The 23,555-nt window shown below is 41.2% G+C and overlaps 1 protein-coding gene across 8 annotated transcripts in view; it reads left to right on the top strand.

Moving 5' to 3' along the window:
• TMCC1 (transmembrane and coiled-coil domain family 1) overlaps positions 1–21,550 on the top strand; it is a 118,354-nt gene extending 96,804 nt beyond the window's left edge. For 5 of the 8 annotated variants that reach the window (XM_063426301.1, XM_063426306.1, XM_063426309.1 and 2 more), the window contains 4 exons: positions 15,451–15,711; positions 16,642–17,333; positions 19,074–19,209; positions 19,816–21,550. In XM_063426301.1, the coding sequence (XP_063282371.1) occupies positions 15,451–15,711; positions 16,642–17,333; positions 19,074–19,209; positions 19,816–20,130 (1,404 nt within the window). In that variant the 3' untranslated portion in view covers positions 20,131–21,550. Of the gene's footprint in view, positions 1–8,151; positions 8,312–13,053; positions 13,201–14,708; positions 14,984–15,450; positions 15,712–16,641; positions 17,334–19,073; positions 19,210–19,815 lie in introns of those variants that run through there. The other 3 variants (XM_063426305.1, XM_063426307.1, XM_063426304.1) reach the window with 3 other exon arrangements.
• Positions 21,551–23,555: the final 2,005 nt, after the last annotated feature.

Consider the following 23,555-nt stretch of genomic DNA (forward strand, 5'->3'; position numbering starts at 1 on the left):
CTGCCTCTGTGTGTGTGCACCCAAAGATCCCCCCCTGCCTCTGTGTGTGTGTGCACCCAAAGATCCCCCCCTGCCTCTGTGTGTGTGCACCCAAAGATCCCCCCTGCCTCTGTGTGTGTGCACCCAAAGATCCCCCCTGCCTCTGTGTGTGTGCACCCAAAGATCCCCCCCTGCCTCTGTGTGTGCACCCAAAGATGTGTATGTACCTTGAACCCTCTCCTTCCCCCCATGGTCACAGACCCTCTCTGCCACTGGTACACTCACACAGGCCCTGTATGAATCTACATGTGCTCTAGTGCGTTATTACATGTACCAGTTTATAATTTTCTTGTTTCTATATTAAAACTGGGCCTTAAACTAGTTGCTCTCTTTGATGTAAGACTGTGGCATGTGTGTAAGTATTGGCAGTTGACCTGTACCAACAACCAGACATGTTTTACCTTCTTTAAATTGTCTGCCCAAAGTCCTTTGTCCCTGGATTCTGTGTCAGAGATGTGATAAAGTACACATTCTCCGCTCCTGGCAATAACCTGATTTAGATATGCAGGTGCGACTAATCTTGTTCCCGGTCATGACATTTTTTCCTTCTTCCAGCTGATAACCCAAAGCCCTTATTGATCTCTTGCTAACCGTGTCCTCTCAGGTGGCTACTCCCAGTTGTTGTCAGGGAGGTCCGATGGACTAGATGTGTTCTACAACTTTGACTAAATCTGTTAAGATTTAGATTCATGTTACATAGTCAAAGCCCTAAATGAAAAGGCTTATGGAAATTACAATGTTTTAAAAAAGTGTTTACATTTTGGCAAAAATAGAAATAGAAAATATGTCAAAACCATGATTGCCTTGTTTCAAATCGTAATCTTGGACCAGAAAGCACAATATTTTAGAAGTGTATTAATCAAGCCTAATGAGAAAACGAAAAGCACTCCTTTGACGTAGCTAACAGAACAGCTCAAAGATCATGTGTCTTTAATCTATAAAACTGGTTTATTGATTTGTATCAAACTACACAAATATAGTTAGGGAAATGTTCCTTATGCATTTCTGACTCACATTACTTAATTTAATCCCTTTGAGCTTTCATTTGTCCAAATCTCCCTTTTCAGCCTCCCCCCCCCCCCCCCCCCCCCCCCCCCATTATGCATTTGGTTTAAACAAATAAATTTGTGGTTTCCCCCTCTTGTACTAGTAACACATAACCCAATAATCCTGTTTTATCCATTACAGGACAGTGTCCTTTTTGTGGGGATGAAGATAAATCGCATTAAATCAGTAATGCCCTGTAATGTAAATAAAACTGATCCTAAAGACCCACAGAAACACTACAGCTTGTTTTAGTGAACTGGATATCCAGCCAAGGTTAGATAATATCCCAAATCCCCACCCAATAAGCACTCTGTGGCCCAAATCCTGGATTCCAAAGTACATCAAAATCATGCAGGCTTGAAGCATTGACACAATTTGTTTGCCCTCTCTGGTTATGTCTTCCAACCTCTGCTGTCTGAGAATAATGGGAGCTCAGCTTGGGAATTGTTCATCAGGATTACAGCCGAGCCAACTGCAGACGCAGCTAACATTGTAGTCTAGCTGTGTGTGATGGGATTTGCAGTCCAACAGCAATTTGTTTTGTGAGGTTTTTATAATGAATGCACGGTCACACAGTTCCCTATCCCCCAGCTCTTTGTACAGCGCAACAGAATATGTTGTAGCAATAATGAATAAAAATGTTTATCAGTGGGATTTTTTTTTTTCACATTAACATTGCTGCAAAGCAATGTTAATGTGAAATAAAATCCCACTGATAAACATTTTTATTCATTATTGCTACAACATATTCTGTTGCGCTGTACAAATTATGGTTAATTGACAAATGCGCTAGTTACCGTAGCCATTGGGGACCCTTTGTGTTTGCACAGACACACATTTATACACCATTATGCCTATAAAGATATGCAAACAGATAAATATGTGCACATATACACAGGTGTGGCTATGTCGTTCTTGGCAGGCAGACTGTTTGAACAGTGGGGACAGTTAAGTATCGAGTTATCCTAAGACCGGGCTGCAGAGCTCGAAACCAAGCACATGTTGATAAAAGCCCCCGATCTGACATGCTAATTCTGTCACTTTTTACACTTTGTATTGCATCTACAGGCTGTGTATTATACATTATATTTTATTGTGACGGTAAAATACATAATGAAATGTGTGTGATTGATTTCTGATTCTTCATAAATACTCCCTTGCATCAAATATTACATGGATTGCGTATGCATATATATTTACACACACATAATTATTTTTAGAATCCTTCTGTGGCTCTGCCTGTAGAACTGTAATAACCTGTAAGATATCTCCATCTCTGAGCTGAATGAATGGGACCCTGGTAACAGACAGCAATAACATCGGAGACTTGGGTGGAGTTGTATTGCATCTGGCTTGTATAAACTACAATTACTTGGAGGTTCAGGTTAAGACACCCCCCCACCCCCACCCCAGGCAGTGTAGATTTAGTAGAAGTGACGCTTTATCCTGAGACAATAGGGTAGTGTGTTAACACTGTAGGAGTCTTCCTCAGTCTGTGTTTTGTATTCAGAGCATAAATGAAGGTCCTGTAGCCTGTTACCAATTGATTAATCCTCATCACCTCTATCATGAGTGTATTACAGGTAATATGGGTGGGCTGCTATGCTGAATGCCAATCTCTTGGAATTGAGTTAAGGTGTGGGATACAGCATCGGTTACAGCATCTGTTAAGTAAACAGCAACTCAACATCTCTCTTGATGTTAATGGTCTTTAAATCGGCTTATGGCTCATAATTAATCTGTTTTACAGACAATGGGTGGAAGTGCACAATCAAAAGGAAAGTATGCTCCATTTATTTCCTCACCCCCACAAAACCATACAAATTATTTTGTTCTCCATCAGCTGACAAAAGTTACTCACCAAGTCGAGATAATTCTGTCTAGTGAATAAAACTTTAGAAACACCAGGTTCCCTGTGTGATGATAAAGGAAAATGTTATGGATACTTTGCAATATGTTTTACTAGAAAAAAAAATTACCTGAATACGCAACATATTTTTGTGAAGGCTTATAGAATAGCTCGAGTGCAATTCTAGGACACAAGGAATATCTCTATATCTCTTTATCTGTTGGCTCTAGAATGGCTGCAATATTGAAGAAAAAGCCCACAAGCTTATAACCCTTTAAGAGCTGGTTAAGTTTCCTGGTACAGTCCATGATTTAATAATTTTGACACAGATTTTTAGGAAAATGCAAGCCCAAACCCAAAAAGGAATTATAATCCTATGTGTACTGCTAAATGGCTTGAATCTTGCAATGTTTACATCTCACCCTGTAATTTTAACCGTAACCCTACATATATTTAGCCCAGTGCTGTACACTCTGTACCTCTACATGCAACATATCCTCACTATGCCCTTGTGTGGTGCTCTGTATGCATATTACTGAGATAACCGGAAACTAATCGGACTAGATTACCCATGTGGCTATACTATTTGGAAGGACATATCTCCTCCTTGCTTCCTCTTGGATACTCTGCACTATTTAACACAGATAACATCAGACTCCGGTGTCATTATTATTATTATTATTATTATTATTATTATTATTATTTACAAAGCACCAACAAACTCCACTGTGCTGAAAATGGATTCCTGCTTCTCGTGGTCTTTAAGAGCGTTATAAGGAATACATGACCTCCTGTTCAAAGTTTAGTTTCTCTCTAGATGTGATCCCAGGTGTAGATGTGATCAGTTTGCATATAGCTTGTGAGTTCCCCCAAAAGTTGGGGTATCTGGTGATCCGTTTTGTCATGCCTTCATCCTAGCCGGTCATCCCATCAGCGAGAATGCACTGAGAGTGCGTAACACTCAGTCAGACTTTGCTTTTTTGTGTAGAAAGTCAGAGACTGGAAATTGCAGCAAGTATTCATTACATCATCTCACACTCGTATGCCGTATATACTCGAGTATAAGCCGACCCGAATATAAGCCGAGGCCCCTAATTTTACCCCCAAAAACTGGGAAAACTTATTGACTCGAGTATAAGACTAGGGTGGGAAATGCAGCAGCTACTGGTAAATTTCTAAATAAAATTAGATCCTAAAAAAATTATATATATTGAATATTTATTTACAGTGTGTGTGTATATAATGAATGCAGTGTGTGTATATGAGTGCAGTGTGTGTGTGATGCAGAGCCTTGGTGGGGGGTGGGCATTTTTAATTTTTTTTATTATTATTTTAATTTTTTTTTTTGTTATTATTTATTTATTTTTGTTATTAATTTATTTATTTTTCGGCCACCCTCCCGGCTTGATACATGGCAGGGAGGGGGGCTCTCCTTCCCTGGTGGTCCAGGGGCATTGGCGGTTCAGTGGGGGGCTGGCAGGAAGCACTTGCCTCTCCTGCAGCTCCTGTCAGCTCCCTTCTCCTCCGCGCCAGTCCGTGCAGCTCTTCTGTCAGCTCACACTGTAAGTCTCGCAAGAGCCGCACTATGATCCCGCGGCTCTCGCGAGACTTACACTGGGAGCTGACAGAGGTGCTGAACGGACCGCCGCGGAGGAGGAGAGAGCTGACAGGAGCTGCAGGAGAGGCAAGTAACCGCACACAGCCCCCAGTCTGTATTATGGCAATGTAAATTGCCATAATACAGACAGTGACTCGAGTATAAGCCGAGTTGGGGGTTTTCAGCACAAAAAATGTGCTGAAAAACTCTGCTTATACTCTGGTATATACGGTATTTGTCACTCTTGTGGGAACAATGGAGATCAGATGTACTTCACTAGATATCCAGTTTCTGCAAGTTGACAGGATCATATATCGCTCTTAACCTGTCGTCGTACATTCTTTGTTCATAGACTGTTAACACATTGGCAATCCGTGCTGCCACAGATTTGGATTAAGAAAGGGTTTTACCAGATGCTCAAATTCCAAACCCAAATCTACATTTTAACACATAGAATATTGCAAGCTAATGTGTGTAGTACATGAATCATTAACCTGATATCTCCCACGCTTTCAAAATAATTAAATGGTCACTATAGTCACCAGTTTAATGTAGTGGTTCTGGTGTCTATAGCATGTTCCTTCAGGCTGATTTCCACCTCCCCTCTCCATGTCCCTCATTGGTCCAATACTGTATTAAAGGAACACTATAGGGTCAGGTACACAAACTTGTATTGCTGACCCCATTGTGTTAAATGGACACTATAGTCACCAGAACTACAGCTTATTGAATTTGTTCTGGTGAGTAGAATCATTACCTTCAGGCTTTTTGCTGTAAACACGGTCTTTTCAGAGAAAATGCAGTGTTTACATTGCAGCCTAGTGATAACTTCACTGGCCACTCCTCAGATGGCTGTTAGAGATCCTTCCTGGGTCATGGCTACCTAAAATGCATCCAAACATTCAGTGTCTCCTCCCTCTGCATGCAGACGCTGAACTTTCCTCATAGAGATTAATTGATTCAATTCATCTCTATGAGGAGATGCTGATTGGCCAGGGCTGTGTTTGAATTGTGCTGGCTCTGCCCCTGATCTGCCTCTTTGTCAGTCGCAGCCAATTCTATGGGGAAGCATTGTGATTGGATCAGGCTACCACTTCTGATGATGTGAGCAGACTGCTTGTTGTTTTTTTTTTTTTTTTTTTAGGCAAACAGTATGCAGATCTACAGCATCTGGCTTGAATACAGTAAGATTTTGCTATATTTATGGAGATATGAGGGGCCCAGGAGGACTAGATGGTGATGTTAATGCTATAGGGTCAGGAATACATGTTTGTGTTCCTGACCCTATAGTGATCCTTTCAAACCACCATCTAGCCCCCTTGGACCACTCTTGCTCCCTAAATATAGTAAAATATTACTTGTATTCAAGTCGGCAGCTGCTGCCTCTGCCCCTAAACTGCCTCTGACCTGCCTGCTGACCTATTCAGAAATGGTGGTCTGAGCCAATCACAATGATTCCCAATAGGATTGTCTGAGACTGTCAAGGAGGCAGATCAGGACAGAGCCAGCACAAGTCAAACACAGCCCTGGCCAATCAGCATCTCGTCATAGAGATACATTGAATCCATGCATCTCTATGAGGAAAGTTCAGTGTCTGCATCTAGAGGGTGGAGACACTGAATGGCAGTACTGCCATTACCAGACTGTTATGTAAACACTGCATTTTCTCTGAAAATAGTGTTTATTGCAACAATTCTGAAGGGAATGATTGTACTCACCAGAACAAATACAATAAGCTGTAGTTGTTCTAGAGACTATAGTGTCCCTTTAAAGCTATAGTCACCCAGACCACTTCAACTCAATGAAGTGATCTGGGTGCCAGGTCCTCTAGGTTTATACCCAGCAGCTGTAAACATAGCAGTTTCATAGAAACTGCAATGTTTACATTGCAGGGTTAATCGAGCCTCTAGTGGCTGTCTTCCTGACGGCCGCTAGAGGTGCCTCCGCGACGCTCAATGCGAAACGTCCATAGGAAAGCATGGAGTCTGGCTGCGCATGCGCATTCGACTCCACTTAGGAGCTGGCGTCGGAGGGGGAGGAGAGGTCACCAGTGCCGAGGGAGCCTGGTGCTGGATTAAGGCAAGTGGCTGAAGGGGGACTTAAGGACTATATAGTGCCAGGAAAACGAGTTTTGTTTCCTGACACTATAGTGGTCCTTTAAGTAGTCTGATTTTTTTTTTTTTTTTTTTTTTTTTTTTTTTACTCTCTGGATAACCTCATTCAGTGTCATGGCCTTATTTTCTCAGATACTCGCTGAGTAATAGCATCCAGTGCCCTGGGCTGTTTCACACTCGTTCTCCAGTATTCATAGTGATGACATGTGCTGCCATTGGCTGTCTCTGACACATCTAGTCATTCCTCATGTTACTTGTCAGGTTTTCTAGCCTCCAGCTTCAGATCCCATGATATCACGTTTACTATATATCTTATGGAAGAGACATTTCCCATTTGCACATTTCTGTTACAGATATTCTGCTATTGTTACATGGCTGTCTACTGAATGCTCTAATTACTGATAGATTCCCCACTTCTTTAGCAAGCGGGTACGGAGACTCCTTCTCTGTAAAGAAATAGTGGCTGGATAAGTGACATTTTTAGGAAATCTGCAAACTAATCGTTTTTGTTAGTGACATTACCTTGACCTTGGGAGTCGGGTAGCTCTGCTCCCAGTATGCAATGCAAATGGACCAGATTCTTCTCCTTTCCCACCTATAATGTATACAGTGATTGATTAACCAAGGTCAGTCTTCCAAGCTTTCTCTCTCACTGTGCCTACTGTACTGCCTATCCACAGACTTGTAATATACCAGTCTTTCTGATATTTATTTTCACTTTCAGATGTATGTAGCATAATCAGCTATGATTACAAAAAAAACACTCCTACATTGTATCATACTAGATGGACATTCTCCACCAATCTTCATAAATTTGCTTTCATGTCCTTGGACCCTGCGAATTTGAATTTGCACACCCATCAGGCCAGCCATCTTTGCACACCTTTAGTGAGGGTGTTTATTCACTCACCGAGAGACCAAAGTTATTCTGGAAATTACAGTCTGAAATTATACATTGTTTTACTGTAATGAGTTTTGTGTTTCTGGACTGACATTGTAACCAATTATGTGCAAACTCTAAGAGATGCAGTGTTGCACCATAGCTCAGTGAACTACCTATAGATGCTGCTCACAATGCTTTGGTTAAAAAGTGACTCTCTTGTGGCTCGTGAATCCCTGACATATATAAACAGTCACATTCCAATATTTATTTTTTTTCCTCACCAAAAAAGGTATTCTATTTATTTAGTATTTTATCTCAGAGTTGTCATTGAATTGTTAGACTCAGTGTTTGGTTTCCCTTCGTAACTCACATCTGATCAGCCGAAGCATGTGGCTGTGATGTCATAGGGGTTATGAGGATGTTTGACATCCTGTGGTCATCATAGATCACCCTATTACATTGTAACCTACAGTCAACCAGTTGAAGGAATTAACCTTTGCTCTGTTCACTAGTCTTTATTAAGTGGTTAAGCAACGGGAAGTGGTTATAAAATGTTTTGTGCAATATATATATATATATATATACACCACACAAGTTCTGAAATGTGCAAAGTAGCATATGTAGCTTGGGGAGAGAAGTTGGATGCATTGAAGTACATTTAAGAAATCTCTTATGTCAGGGAAGAAAGTATATAGTCCGCTAGCAGCCCACTGGCATACTAAGGAGAACATGCTGCTACAATGGAAGTATATTGGACCCCTGGAGTAATCTATGAAGACGTGGTATGCCTTCTTGTTCTTCTCATTTTCTTATAGGAAACCAGCAGATGCTACATCACCGGGGACTTTGAGTAATCATATAAGAAACAGAGTGAGCCAAGCAGACAATAGACTATTAAATATATATGAGAGGCAGTGTAACTGTGGCCGTTGCAAGCTGCCCTGTACCAGAGAATGTTTAGTAACAGGAGTTGTGTAACTACCGTACATTAGGGGAAAGCAAAACGTTGCATGAATGTATATTGAGAAGTCACTTGCATGCATGTGTATTAGGAGAGCTGTGTGACTGTTTATCAGAAGGACTGTAGAGTGCACGACTGCGTTAGTAGGATTAGAGAGTTGTGTTCACTATATTAGGACGGGTGGAGTGCTGTGTGACTGTATTAGGAAGGGAGGAGAGGTATACAACTGGGTATTAGGAGTGGAGGAGAGTTTCATGACTGTACTGTGAGGTGAGAGGTGTCCATGCATTATGAACTGTGTGAATTATTATTTTTTATTATTTATATAGCGCCATCAGATTCTGTAGCGCTGTACAATGGATGTACTAACAGACATGTAATTGTAACCAGACAACTGGACGTACAGGAACAGAGAGGTGGAGGGCGTATTAGGAGCAAAAGAGTTATCCTGTCTTGAGTATTTGATGTTTTTGAAGGCCAGTAGGCATATTTCATATATATCAGGCTGTCAATAGTGCTGTCTGTATTGAGAAGAAAGTTGCCTTTTTGTTGCAAGGTGTGCATTCTGGTGTCAGCGTAGTGGGATGATACCAATACCTTTCTCCTTGTGTTAGGTGTGCTCTGTATTATGGGGTGGTGCTCATATATTCGGAGGAGGAGGTGTGTACAGTATCTATATGCAGGATGTTACACACAGGATCTGCTATTTGCCTGGGGCTGAATGCTGTGATCTGGGAGGGAGGGGAATAGGCATAGACATAGAATAAGTCTATGGGAATAGGGCTAATGCTGTCACTTCCTCCTAGTGTCACTCACCCCCTGCCCCCTCCCCTTGCATGTTGTTAGAATGAGCTGTCTCTTTATCACTCTCTAACTCAGGGATGATGTCATTAAATCCTGGTTTCTTTTAACCCTCTAACCACATCATAGTTGTTCTGCGTTACTGTAACCTTTTATTGAACAGTATCCTGGCAGATCCTTGGTGTTAATAGTACCTGATATAAACACCTTTATTTATGGTTGATCTCACCGAGCTTTGTACCCATTATTTCTTAGATCCAATCACTCTGCATTGTTACTGTACAGACTGCTGGCTGTGGCCTTCAAGTAGTTTGTCAGTGGGTATATCATGCATGAGTGCCTATAAGTTGCAGTACAATAATCCTTGAATGGTTCTGCCTTACAAAATGAGATGAAAAAGCAGCCATTGCTAGAAAACTTCCCAAAAGTGGCCTCTATTTATTTTACACAAACACAGGTTTCACATTCCGCTGCACGCGTTGAATTGGTTGCCTGTGGTTTGGGTCTGACTGGTGAGCACATTAGATACTCGGGGAATATTTCCATTATGTTACAGTTCGTTAGAGCTGGTAGATGCTGTAGTACCTGTTCATATTTCAGGACTGTAGGTTCTATCCCTGGCAGGATTCGCTCAACGTTGGCTTCAGTTTTAGCAGTATAATGAAACCATTAAGTTGGCTTATAGTAGCCTCTTTCAGCTTGCTCTTAGACGTGCATGATCTTAGAGTTCACTTGGGAAAATAGTCCAATATGTAAATAATAAAATACATTTATTTGACAAGCAGAATATTAAGAATGTGATGCCTCTTCCCACTAAACGCCTGCCACGTTGATTGTCCTATAAACCAGCCAATAGAAAACCACCATATTGATAGAGCACTGTGTAACTGTAATCGCTTTTAATTGGCTCAGTCAACCTTCTTAGATTTGAATTTTCTTGCACCATTTTATAAAAAAAGTAAAAACACAAGAATGTAGAGATTCTAAAAGTAGATAATTCAGCTGCTCTCTGCATAATATTGTCTACAGAAAAGGTTCATAAAACAAACATGTTTATTATTTCAGTAAAAAAAAATAAAAAAAATCAGTCCCATAAAAAATGGATTGCACGTGCATCATATAATGGAAACTAACGTGGCAGGAATTTATAACCTTAAATAAAAATGATGCCATTTAGATGGCTAACATCCTAAATGAACAATAAATGCATGTTTTGTTCTAAACCTTTTACAACCTGTTTAACAATAGAACAATTGGGCCGGTTGAATCATAGTGGATATGAGTCATCCTTGAAAATCCAACTAAGGACTGAATGTTGCAAATGTCCAGTTGGATGCAAGTATCTAAGAAACTCTGATTTGAGTTGAAACACAAATCCATTGCTGGATTTTAGAAGAACGTTACACAGTATGATGTTATACAAGAGGGAGCACAGACTGCCAGGCACTCACATGAATCCCCGCAGCTGTACGCCAGGGCCCAGACGAAAGTAAACTCTTTATTGCATAAATCCTAAAGAACGCGGACAGATCAAGCTGAACTCTAACCCGTTTCAACAAGAGATTTTGTAGCCGTCCCAGAGCCAGGAGGCTTTAGTTAAACCCCATTTCTACCATATCCTATGGGCACGTTGTGTAACAAGATTATACCCCATTCCATCCGGTTATGCTTAGCGCTCCTGAGAAAACACCATGTAATCACTTACATGTACATTGTGCACAATATACACATTCTTTTTAATTTATAATGAGTGAGTGGTTGCAACCAAACAGATGTTGTGCTTCACCCAGCAGAACACACTCTGGAAGATGCTCTGAAAAGTAAACCCCTTTTTTTATTTGGCGCTATGCAGCCCCAGAATAAGGCCTGTGCAAAGATGCATTGTTCTGCTGGGAACACGCCGAATGATGTTTATACTTTCTCACTATGGAAGGAAATCATCTTTATACGTTTGGAGTTATTTTTAATGAACAAATCTGGTTCTAAAATGGAATGTTCTGAAAGCCAATATTTTGTTCTCACGTGTGGCACGTTTCCCCAATATTGCTCATTTTACTGAACCTTGTCAATTAGGTGCCACTCACCAGAACCTGCACACAGTTAAACCATATTGGGGATTTAGGCTAGGCATATTCATCTTTATCCGATATATATGGGTTTTAGTTTTTTTTGGGGGGGGGGGGGGCGGGGGGTTCTTTCTCTTCTCAGATGTAAGAAGGGAACATGGGTTTTCCAGGAATCTATCCAAGAGCCATTTAATACAGTTATAATTGCTTTTACACATTATAAACTGTTTATTCCTTTGTGAGATAACATTGTTTGCAGAGTGTTATTTAATCTGCCCAGTATGCTATATCTTCACACATTCCAATCAAAGCCATCTGAACACCTGCCATGTATGAGGCCTGTAAAACAAAGATGGCTGACTGCAGCCTACTTGTGGGAGCCTCTGAGAGTATAAAACGTTATTATTGTTTATAAAGTAGCAACAAATGTCCCACCCAATATAAATACACCAACACCACCTATTTATTGATTATAAGCGTTAATTCTTTGTTTATTTTATAGAATTTGCCTTTAATGATTGTCATAGATCATGCCCTGTTTGTTAAATAAAAAGTCAAATTTGAATAATTGGAATCTGATCCAATTCTGCTCTGTTAGGGTGTCTTTAAGATAATAATAATAATAATATTATTATTATTATTATTATTATTATTATTATTATTATTATTAACAAAGTATTTAACTAGGAAAGGTACATTCAGATTACTCTGGGTTTCAAGTACGTCCTGGGGGTGTTACTTTTGCCCAACATCCAAGGGTTAATTTTATACAATAGTTTAGGATATCATCATTATTTCATTCCTGCATGATGCCAACAGAATCTGCAATTGGAATCTGCAATTGGAAGTAACCTTGTTAGCGTATACATTTAAGTGTGTGTGTGTGTATGTATGTGTGTGTGTGTGTGTATATATATATATATATATATATATATATATATATATATATATATATATATATATATATATATTATACACAATTTGTTTTTGTGCTGCAAATGTTTGTATAAAAGCTATCTGGGTCACCACGGCTGCCATTTTGAGACCATGCACCCTGGTGCATATCTAGATCAGTTCTATTAGCCTGTTAGGGCTGCGGAGGGGCAAGTGATACACTGGTTTAATCAGAGGAAACTAGTGGATTTCAGAACAGTATATCATGCTATGAAAGCGAGTGCAAATTTAGATATGCCTTCCTAAACCCCCCCGTTCCCCAAAGCAGTGATGGCACCAGTGACCGCGACTCCCAGATATATTGATGTGCAGTGTCTTGTCCATATACTTTATGTAAAATGCATAAGCCGTCAATAAAAAGTGAATTAATGCAAAACTAGAAGCAAAGTGACAATATCATATGGTATTATAGTTTAACAAAAACGTGATTATCCACAGCCGGCACTTTGTATAATGTTTTGTTTGGTCATGTCTCAGGCTATACATTACATGTCCAGACATACTGCATCAAACAATGACCCCCCCCCCCCCCTAAGAAAGGGATCATTGATATGTAAACGTATCCTTTGCATCTTAATTTGCAGTTAATTGCATTGTCTGTTCACCCTTGGGCTTGAATATTTCCTACATGTTTCATTTCCTTGATCACAAAATGCAGTTTATGAATCCGCTGCTTTAGCACCTCTGACCTGGCTAGCAAGGGTTAAGTCTCAGCTTCCCATGTCTTGCTCCACCCATTAAGGAGGGATCAGAAACTCCAGCACTGATTGTCAGTTTCAGGTAGTGAGATATCTGGCAGATTGTAAGAGCAGTTCAGAGCTCAGGATGCAGCAGGAGCTGGGAGTGAACAGGCATGCACTGGGAGAAATTACTGAGACTGCAGACACAGGTGAGATAGGACTCCGCTGAGCTGCTAGGAGAGTGTAGTGCTAAATTGACTACTCTGGGCAGGGGGGTTTAATGTCATAGTGTAAATGGAAAGATTATGTACATCAGGGGTGCCCAAAAGGTATATCTCCAGATGTTTTCAAATTGCAGCTTCCATGATGCTTTGCCATTTTAAAGCATTCTAAAAGCATGCAAAGCATCACGGGAGTTGTAGTTCTACAACAAATGGGGCTCTACCTTTTGGTGTCATGGCTATAAGTGGGTAAAGGAGTGAATTGCTTGGCTGAGAAGTGTTTGACATTCGTATAGGAAACATGACGTCCCGTGCCTTGTGGTTTTCTCGAAGCATATTCATGGAGTAGTAGTTACAGTGCTGTGAGAATTTTCAAGCCCAGTCCAGTGAGTATTAGAAAAGAGTTTTCCATTAAGAATGTTTGCAAGTATTTTCATACAGCGCTATGGAATTTGCTGGCGCTATATAAATAATAAAATAATAATAATGAGACGAGAGGATGCTCTCAGTTAATTTTTGTAAAAAGGGTTATATGTACAGTACTACAGGGAGCCGTTATAATCCTGAGTGAGTGGAGCACAGAGTTATTGGAGGGGGAGCAGTTGCCATACTGGCAGTGAGTGTGGGTAGCCAATTTCTATGCTTGACTTGAGTGGAGGTTATGTACAATTTGATTAATATCCTGGTGGGTACTGTGTATTATACGAGTGTTTGTCTTACTACAGTCCTCCCTAGACAGAGCAGGCCCATATTATTATTTATATAGCGCCAGCAAATTCCGTAGCGCTGTACAATGGGTATTGGGAGAGATTCATGAAAAGTTGTGCCACTTTGTAAGTGTAATAATCCCCAATAGAATGCTGATTCTACAACAAGTTGATAAATCTGCTCTATTGAGTGCACAGTGAGGTGGCCATCGCTTGGCTCCCATACCAGCAGTAGATAAGTTATTTATATAGAAGTGTCAGCACCCATACAAGGTTATTCACTACAATGTAAAATGTCTAAAATCAAAGTGAATTTCAAGTTTAGGGAAAAATAGTCAAACTGGAAAAGTTCTCCAAAACAGGTATGTTTCTAGTTATTATTTTATTAAAAGTTAACATTTTCTTTTCAATTCCCAGCATTTGTGTAATGAATACTTTGCATATATTTCAGGTCAGAGATTTCTGTTGCTATACATCTGCTAGTGTCTAGTATTGGTTTTCAGGCATAGCTGGTCTTACTGTGCCGATGTATATTTTTTGGTTTCCAACATGAAGCTATGTGTTCTCTCCCTCCCCCCTTAGTCCATCATACAGGGTACAGGGACCCTACTGTACAGGAAGAAAGGGTCGTTGTTTGCAGGATAGGAGGGTCCTGGTACCTCTAATCCTTTCTTCAATCTCCTGACCAGTGGTCACTGCTGGGGATTTACAGATTACTGGTTTGGACAAGGAGGGGGCTATGATAAAACTATCCCACCCTTCGTTCACTTACTGTGCTGTCCCCCCAGTGGAAGCTGATTCTTAACCCTGTCTCCTCTAGAGTGTCCACTGAATGAGTTATTTGACTGTTAAAATGCAGGGCCATTTAAATGGGTAGTAAGTGGAAGTATGAGTGCTTCTTGACTGGCACAGTGCAGGTCTCATTGGCTAGGGACCAGTACAATACAGGGCCTGCCTACTGCTAGTGATCCGTTCAATGCAGAGATTCCAGACTGGCTAGTGACAGTACCATGCAAGGTCCGCTGACTGGCTACTACCAGTACAGTGAAAGGCCCACTGAATGGGTAGTTACCGTTTGTATCCTTCACCACTCATCTTTCATCATTTTGCAAAGAAATTCTTCTTGTTTGTTTTTCTGTTATTTGACTTGTTGCCTTATTTGTTTTTTATGTTCATTACCAAGTGGATATTTTAAGTTTTTTGGTGTTTTTTTTTTTTATCTTGCAGTCTAGTTAAAAAAAAAAAAAAAAAGTCTTGATTTAAACCATAACTTTGGGCGTATATGTTTGAGCACTTAAAGCGATTTCATTAAGCAATGCATGGAGATTCATAACGAACTGTTTCTAATGAAAATAAAAGCAAAGAAAATAAAGTTGTTCAGTTTTTCATGACCCAGCATTTTCCTCCCCAATACCAGTAGCTGAGGTCCTTGTTGCTGTACATTCCCAGATGCATTGTAATTTTAGGTGCTTTTTATGATCTAATTTCCTGAACTCTTATCTAATGGTCCTTGCTCTTCGGTCTCCTGCAGATTGACCGACTGGAAGGAGGAAACCTCTCACAGGCGTCCAGCATGGTGTCCTCCGCAGCAGATGGCATGCTGGGCACAGATACCATGGATGGTGCTCCAGATCCACAGAGAACCAAGGCTGCAATTTTACAACTGCAACAGAAGATCCTCAAATTGACAGAACAAATTAAGATCGAGCAAACGGCAAGAGACGACAATGTTGCTGAATATCTAAAGCTGGCAAACAACGCAGACAGGCAGCAGGGTGCCCGCATCAAACAGGTAAGGGTGCCCACATGTGCAAGAACAAATAACACTGATATTGTGTTGTCCTAGTCACCAATTCGGCATTTAAAGGTTGAGCTGTCTTGAGAGTTGCATATGAAAGTATGATCATGAATATATAAGCATTATTCACTAAATGTGAATTTCAAATTTTAGGCCACAATAGCGTAATTGGAAGAATTTTCCAAGTAAACTGTATTTTCAACTATTAAAATTCCCTCTGTATTCCAAACAATTCACACTTCAACCAACATCTCTGTGTATCCCTTAAGAAGCCCAAATGGTGTTTGTTTTTTTGTTTTTTGGTTTATTTATTTTACTTTGTATAATGTTGATACCTTTTTTATAAAGCCACAGGATTAGCATGGGTCATATTAGATCACTTGTACATCTACCAGATGTCTGGGGGGGGGATGGATATATGAATAAAATTAGTCTTGAGTGAATCCCGTGTTTTGTTTCATGCAGGAGAAGAATGCAGTGTGAGTCAGTTCATACATCTTTACCGGTGCTCCCTTTGACTTCAGTTTAAGCTCTGTCGTTTTACGTAATCTACTTGGCTCCTTTTGAAACTTGATTCCTGGTGTGTTCTTTGTCATTATTGTTCTGAGATAGTTCATGGGTTCATTGCATTTCTCTAGTGGTTAGGGGTCTTATAAGACCCAGTTATTGAAGCCAAACTGAATTTCATTGGTAGAATTCATCCGGGCCTTGGAGCACCATAACAAATGGTATATTAAGGAGCATCCTCTGAGAATAACTTGTTACATCCACGTTGAGTGATGATGTGGCTGATTTGATCAAATATTACCTAAATAAACTTCGGTTTTACTAGACTTTCGAGCTGTAGAAGTCCGTATTCCAGTATCCCTTTGTTCTGTTCACAACAGATGCCAACTTGTTAATATTTGCATTTTTCTTCCTCAGGTCTTTGAGAAGAAGAACCAAAAGTCTTCTCAAAACATCCTTCATCTCCAGAAGAAACTTGAGCACTACCATCGCAAACTGCGTGAAGTGGAACAGAATGGGATCGCTCGACAGCCCAAAGATGTTTTTCGGGACATGCACCAAGGGCTGAAGGGTGTGGGGGCACGAGTGACTGGTTTCAGTGAAGGGGTGGTGGACAGTGTCAGGGGAGGTCTCTCCAGTTTCTCACAAGCCACCCACTCTGCTGCTGGTGCTGTGGTATCTAAGCCGCGTGAGATTGCATCCTTACTGCGCAACAGATTTGGCAGCAGTGATAATATTTCATCCCTTGATGATCCAACAGGCTTGTCTTCCACAGGAGAAGACATCACTCCAAGTAAGGGTTTGGGGACCCTAAACATGCTTCAGGCAAGTCCCAAATATGGAAGTGAGGAGGACTGTTCCAGTGCAACTTCAGGATCTCTAGGGGCCAACAGCACTAGCGGCGGGCCTGGTGGGGGAGGTGGAGGGGGAAGCTCACGAACAAACACTTTGGATCTCCATGGACTAACAGGACTGGAAGTGGTAATTCAGGAGATCCAGGACATCCGAGAAACTCAGAACAGAATGGAGGATTCATTGGAAGGGCTGAGGAGTCAATTTCAGAGTGACTACACATTCATCCTACAGTCTTTGCAAGAGGAGAGATACAGGTAAGAAAGCGAACAGGGTGACTAGCAAGAGTGCAGTGTGTGAGGGTTTGTAATGACTTTTTTTCCAGGCAATGGTGAATCGGAAGAGAGTCAGTGTTATATGATCAACTGTAAGGGTTGTAGGTAAGAAAAGGTTTCCGGTGACCAACCAGGGAACGGCAGGAGGTGAGAGAGTATGTGTTACTCCTTGGTGACCTGCCATGAAATGGTGGATGGTGAGTAAGGCGGTATTGTGGTGACAGAATTCTTAACTGACTAAAAGTGCTGTGAATAGGTTAGATTTGTGGAAAACATCTTAACGGGACACTATAGTCATGAGAACAACAATTGTTCTGGTGTTTATAGCATGTCTCTGCATGCATTTTAATGTAAACAGTCTTTTCAGAGAAAAGGTAGTGTTTGAGTGACTGCCACTGCAGGTGTCCCAAAGCAGTAATGTGGACGGCCACTAGATGTGCTTTCCTAGGGGAAAGCATTGGATTGGCTGAGATCATAAAGTTTGATCACTGCCAAGGAGGCGGAGTGTGGGCGGGTTCAGCCGCGACCGGACTCGTGCGGTGTCGGAATAAAGAGAAGTCACTTTTTTAACCAGCGGTTAGGTGGGGCCAGAAGCCTAAACGTTTTTTTTTTTTGTTTGTTTGTTTTTTTTAGACCTATAGTGCCAAGAATACACATTTGTATTCCTGACACTATTTTTCTTTTAATAATTTCAGTAATGGGTACACTTGTTAAATAAAGTGTTAAATATTCCCCAGGTCAGTACTCATTATATAATATTATAGAAGGTCCTCCATTTATGTAAGGATTTTGAAGTTTTGCTAGAATTTCTTGTAATCATTTTTATTTGAATTCATGTTTAAAACAATATTTATACAGATTATAAAGAATATAAACAAAAGTGAGACTTTGGGTCTATTCCTCAACTAGGAATTTTATGTCTGTATTTAGCTTGTATGTTTCATTATGGTGTGAACAGAGTTTGTTGACTCGTGGAACCCTAAATAGTGTATACATTAGTGTGATTGGCTCATGCTGATGTTATGATTTTTGGTTCCTGCCGGTGACTAATCAGTAGTTTCTGTACACTTCATACATAATGTCCCTGCAACTATGTTTGGCTTATTAGCCTGTGAGCTCACATGTGACGTACCTGCCAGTCTTGTTTATCTTCACACAACTATTTCATACATTGTGAGCTTCACCTATGTTTCAAAAGCTCCCTCTGCTGGTACATGGGAAGAATGACCACATTATGTTTACAGAGCCGCTGTACTTAATGGTTAGGCTACCCAAGCTGGTTTTAAGTAGAACTTTACAATTGTCAGTCTGTGCTCAGACAAATGTGAAACCGCATTAAGGAATCTAGTTTCACTCTGTTATTTTTGCATTGATATAGCAAAAAAGCGTTCCAAACTCATTTAACACATGTTAAAATTTTTCGGTGTTGGCATAAAAAGCAGATGTGTCAATGTTTTCTTTGTTTGTTTTGAGAGAAATACACAGAAAACATAGCGAGATTTTCATAAGATTTAGGGTGAGAAATAAAACTCCATGAGATTGTGCATTTGTTATATAGGATGAAAATACATCTGTAGCTGTTTTTACTAATGTAATGGGCACATATATAGTGTCTCTGCTTACCTGTCAATGATAGAACAGAGCAGAATATGATAGGGTTCATCAGATCCTGCAAATCGAGCCTTTCCCATCATTAATAACTCTGTTCTCTTGCCATCACAGGTGCGAGCGTCTGGAGGAACAACTTAATGACTTAACAGAGCTTCACCAGAATGAAATTCTCAATCTGAAGCAGGAGTTGGCCAGCATGGAGGAGAAGATCGCTTATCAGTCCTATGAGAGAGCACGGGATATCCAGGTAATTAGACAGGGCTGAGCAGAGTTTTGTGGGACAGAAGAACCTATAGATCAAGCATGTCAAACTCAAAGGCTAGCACAGGCCAAATAAACAATGTTTAAGTTTATGTGGGCCGCAAAAAAAGCAACACTTCTATTTTCATAGAAACATATTTTTTGAAAAGTACAGTATTAAAAAAAACATAGCATCCCCCTCTAGCCCACAAGCAGACTCCACTCACATTTCCGCTGCCAGTATGCGACCTCGGAGTCTGGCCTCTGCGCAGTTTAGTGATGCTAGGTGCCGGAATATGATGTCATATTTTGGCACCCGGCATCACTACAGACGGCGCGCAAGGGAGCAGTGAGTGGGAGGAAGACTGAGCTCCTCCAGCGACCTCGGAGTCCCAGCCGGGTAAATTTTAGCAGAGTAGGCACCTGCAATGTGGAGAAAGCAGGTGTCTACTCTGCTTTAACACTAAGCCTGTACTTGCGGCTCGCTGGCCCGCAGTGCGTGAGTTTGACATGCTTGCTATAGATGATCAAGCTGGAACTGCAAGCGTGTTTTTTGACACCCTGTTAACACCACTTGTACCTAATGTGGCTGTCTCATTCCTTTTTTGTGCAGGAAGCATTGGAAGCTTGTCAGACGCGGATCTCAAAGATGGAGCTTCAACAGCAGCAGCAACAAGTGGTCCAGCTCGAAGGCTTGGAAAATGCCACCGCAAGAAACCTGCTGGGGAAACTGATCAACATCCTTCTGGCTCTTATGGCCGTGGTTCTGGTCTTTGTATCCACTGTGGCCAACTGTGTGGTTCCACTACTGAAGACCCGTGGCCGGACTTTTGGGACGCTGCTTCTAGTTCTAGTGGCTGCTATTCTTTGGAAACACTGGGATTCCTTCTCTGAACACCTGGAGCGATTGCTTTCTCCTCCAAGATAACCTGACCAGCTTCACAGACTCTGAGACAGACGTCCAGTTCTAACAACTTTGGGACCTGATTGCCTCTATATGGGAGACATCAGGAGAGCCCAGCCAGCTCTTTGCGGGGATTGGCTGTTCTTTTATCAGGAGATATTTTTTTGTCCGAGGCCATTCATGAGTTGGATTATTGCCAATTCGCACTGCCCCACCCTCCTCATGCCTTAAAATCTCAAGCAAGGAGGATTTTTTTTGTGGGTTACATCCCCACTGCGCCCCACCTCACTGGTATTTCTTTCCCCTTTTGAGACTGCAATTGATTGGGGGTGTTCACGGGGCACGTGAGAGTGTACTGTTTACATTGTATGGAAGGATTTTGGAGACTTTTGTTTTTAGGTTTCTCCCCCTTACTGAAGGATGACTGCTGCAATTTGTCTTTTATCTGAATGAATTTAGAATTAAACCTGCTCTGCTCCACTCCTCAAGCACCAAACACCCCATTTCCCCTGCCCCAAGTTCTGTGCCTTCAGGATCTGGGTCCAGGAGCAGCCGTGACTGCAACAAGGCATGCTTAGCATTACCTGGAGCCTGGACTTTACCAATAAAAGCTTCATTGTGGCAATAAGGCACCATATGCTTCTGCCCAGAAAACATCACCTCTTCCAAGTGCCTTATTGCATCTGTTCCTCTGGGAGGTGGGATTGTCCGCACCTTGTAATGGCCATGCCTATAGGTCAACAAAGGGGGAATAGGTTAAAGCAAAACCGCCACCTCTTCCCGTAACCCTTTCTCTGCTGGTTGGGATCTGTAATGCACCACTCTGCCATTGACTGCACTGCAGATACTCCAGCAGCACATTCCTTGAATCCGATTCTTCCTCCACCAGAGAGACCTGTATAGCTGGGCTCTTTAAGGGATAAAGGAGTATATGAAAAAAAATGGACATCTTCTGTGGGTGGAGTCAGGAAAATAAATTAACTCCACTCCTTAATTACTGATTTATGCCTCATTGCTGCTGTATGTGCCAGATATTGATCACAATGGTCCCCCCCAAAGAATGAATTTGCAAGAGCAGTATTTGAAATAATTAATTGTTTTGCTTTTTATTGATTCATTGTTATTATTTTAAGAGCAGTTTACATTTTACTGGCCGGGGGAGTGTCCCTTTGGCAGAGAAGGGGACCGATTGGCCGCACTTTGAAGCGGACCTACATGCTGCTGCAATCCAGGTTTGGGGAGGGGGAGGCGATTTTTGTAGGAATAAGGGGTGTTGGTGTTTTGGAAGCAGCACAGCTTTGGTACAGTGTCCGTTGCTGTAAGTGTTACCTCCTGTTGTTCTAGCGGAGGTTTGTTATATCTTGTTTAATATTTTAATTAATATTATTGAAGTGAGAGGGCGGTGAGGGCTCCTTGAATAAAAGAGTAATGTTTTTAAAATTAACTATGTCTGCTTGTTTATCATTAGAAAAAAAAACTATATTGTGTTTTAATATCTTATCCCTCGCCAGGAGTTCAATTAACATGAGGAAACCTCACACACTCACAAAACTAGAATTATTATTCATCTTATTTTATCTTCTTTAGCAGGCGTGGGGAAAAGGGAGCACTAGGCTGCCGTGGGGCTCCATTTTCAATGAGGCTTTGCAAATATAGTTTCTTTGCCGGCAAGGCACCATGGGATTATAAATACACAGCAGCTATCTTTCTGCAATTTTTTTTCACCCTTTCAATGAAGAACATTCGTTTCCATGATTAATGATCTCTTTTAGCACTTGGCTCTAATATTAGCAGAATGGATTTTTAAGGAAAGATGTCATACATCCATACAGGTTTTCAGATTCCCTTCAACGGAGGATCCATCGATCATCGATTTAAGCTACTCCTGCTTGTGGCGAGGAAATCCTGAACTCTGCACAGTTTGAGGCACGAGAGGGCTGATTGAGGAACTCTGTACTACCCTGCATAGCTCAACTTTCAAAGAAAAGAACCTCAAACATTCAGGTTGTGGGAAAAGACAACTTAGAACATGCATTTTCTAGTCCTAGTGCTACTGAAGTTTCCTTAATTTATACAAAATACTACATATCAGCATACAGACAAAATCGGTTTTAACTCTTAGACCATTTGCAAACACCTCTGCTTTCAGAAAACGTGAATAAAATGTTCCTAAGGACAGATTATTGCTGACTAATTAATTACCCTCATCCACACGTGGAACATATAATAATTCTTTACATCTATTGTGTTCTTCAGTTATGCAAAGCATCATCAGATTCAACAGACAAGTATGCAAATTGGAAGAAGAGATTACCAAATCAGCAGATAATTACATATCCAAGAACCAATTTGCCTAAAAATAATCCCCACATTAGTGACTCAGGATGGGAGGACAACATCTATTTCTATCATTGGATCTTAGTCAGTGTATCATTCAAAAGAAGACAAGCAGGATTATTTACTAAAGAGAAATTTCTTGGGAATTCAAAAAGAAATTGCCCCTTAAGGACATATACCGTCATGATTCCCTTTTATTCCAGAAGTTGTGTCCTTAAGGGGATAAGGGGGACACTAAAGGCACCCAGAGTACTTCAGCGCATTAAAGTTGTCTGGGTGCAGTCTTCCAGGTCCCTTAACCCTACAAAGGTAAAAATTTAAGTTTTTAATAAACTGCAATAATTACCTGCTAGGGTTTACTCCACCTCTCACGGCTGTCTACCAGAGGACATTCAGCGTCATCCAAAACCCCATAGGGAAACCTTATACAATTATACAATGCGTTCTAATGGGGGAAGTCATAATGCAAGTACGCATGCACATATGTAGCACCCCCCCCCCCCCCCCCCCCATTTGCTGTCTGACGTTGGTGGAGAAGAGATTGAATCGGCTAACAGCGTCAAGGGACGTAAAACTGGAATCAGGTAAGTGACAGAACAACATATTCACCATGGTGAGGGTGGGTGCAAGGGAGGGGGGCACTATCGGCAGCTATCATTTTGTTTTCCCAGCACTATAGTTTCCCTTTAATTCCAAAGTAGCTTAAATTGGAAAAGTTTTCCACGTCAACTATACTTCCGGTTCGGCTACATTAGCCTTAGATTCAAAATTCACTTTAAATTTCCAACAATTTTTTTCCTTTAGTAAATAGTCCTGCAATCATGCTTATTTAGAATGTATGCAAAACTGTGCAATGGGGGGGCGGGGCCGGACCGCCATGCTGAACAGTCGCAAAATGGTGAGGCTCCTACAATCTCTCCCAGTTTTTTAGCACAAAAACTACTTAAGAACTACCTGACAGCAGCGACCCAGTGCAGGAAGCCACCCTGGTTCCGAGGAGAGGCTTGCTGCAAAGTTCTAGTCCAGGGATAGGCAACCTTCGGCTCTCCAGATGTTGTGGACTACATCCCCCATAATGCTCTTACACACATAATGTTGGCAAAGCATCATGG

Source organism: Pelobates fuscus, chromosome 7 (genome assembly GCF_036172605.1).
Source record: "Pelobates fuscus isolate aPelFus1 chromosome 7, aPelFus1.pri, whole genome shotgun sequence".
Classification (NCBI taxonomy): Eukaryota; Metazoa; Chordata; class Amphibia; order Anura; family Pelobatidae; genus Pelobates; species Pelobates fuscus.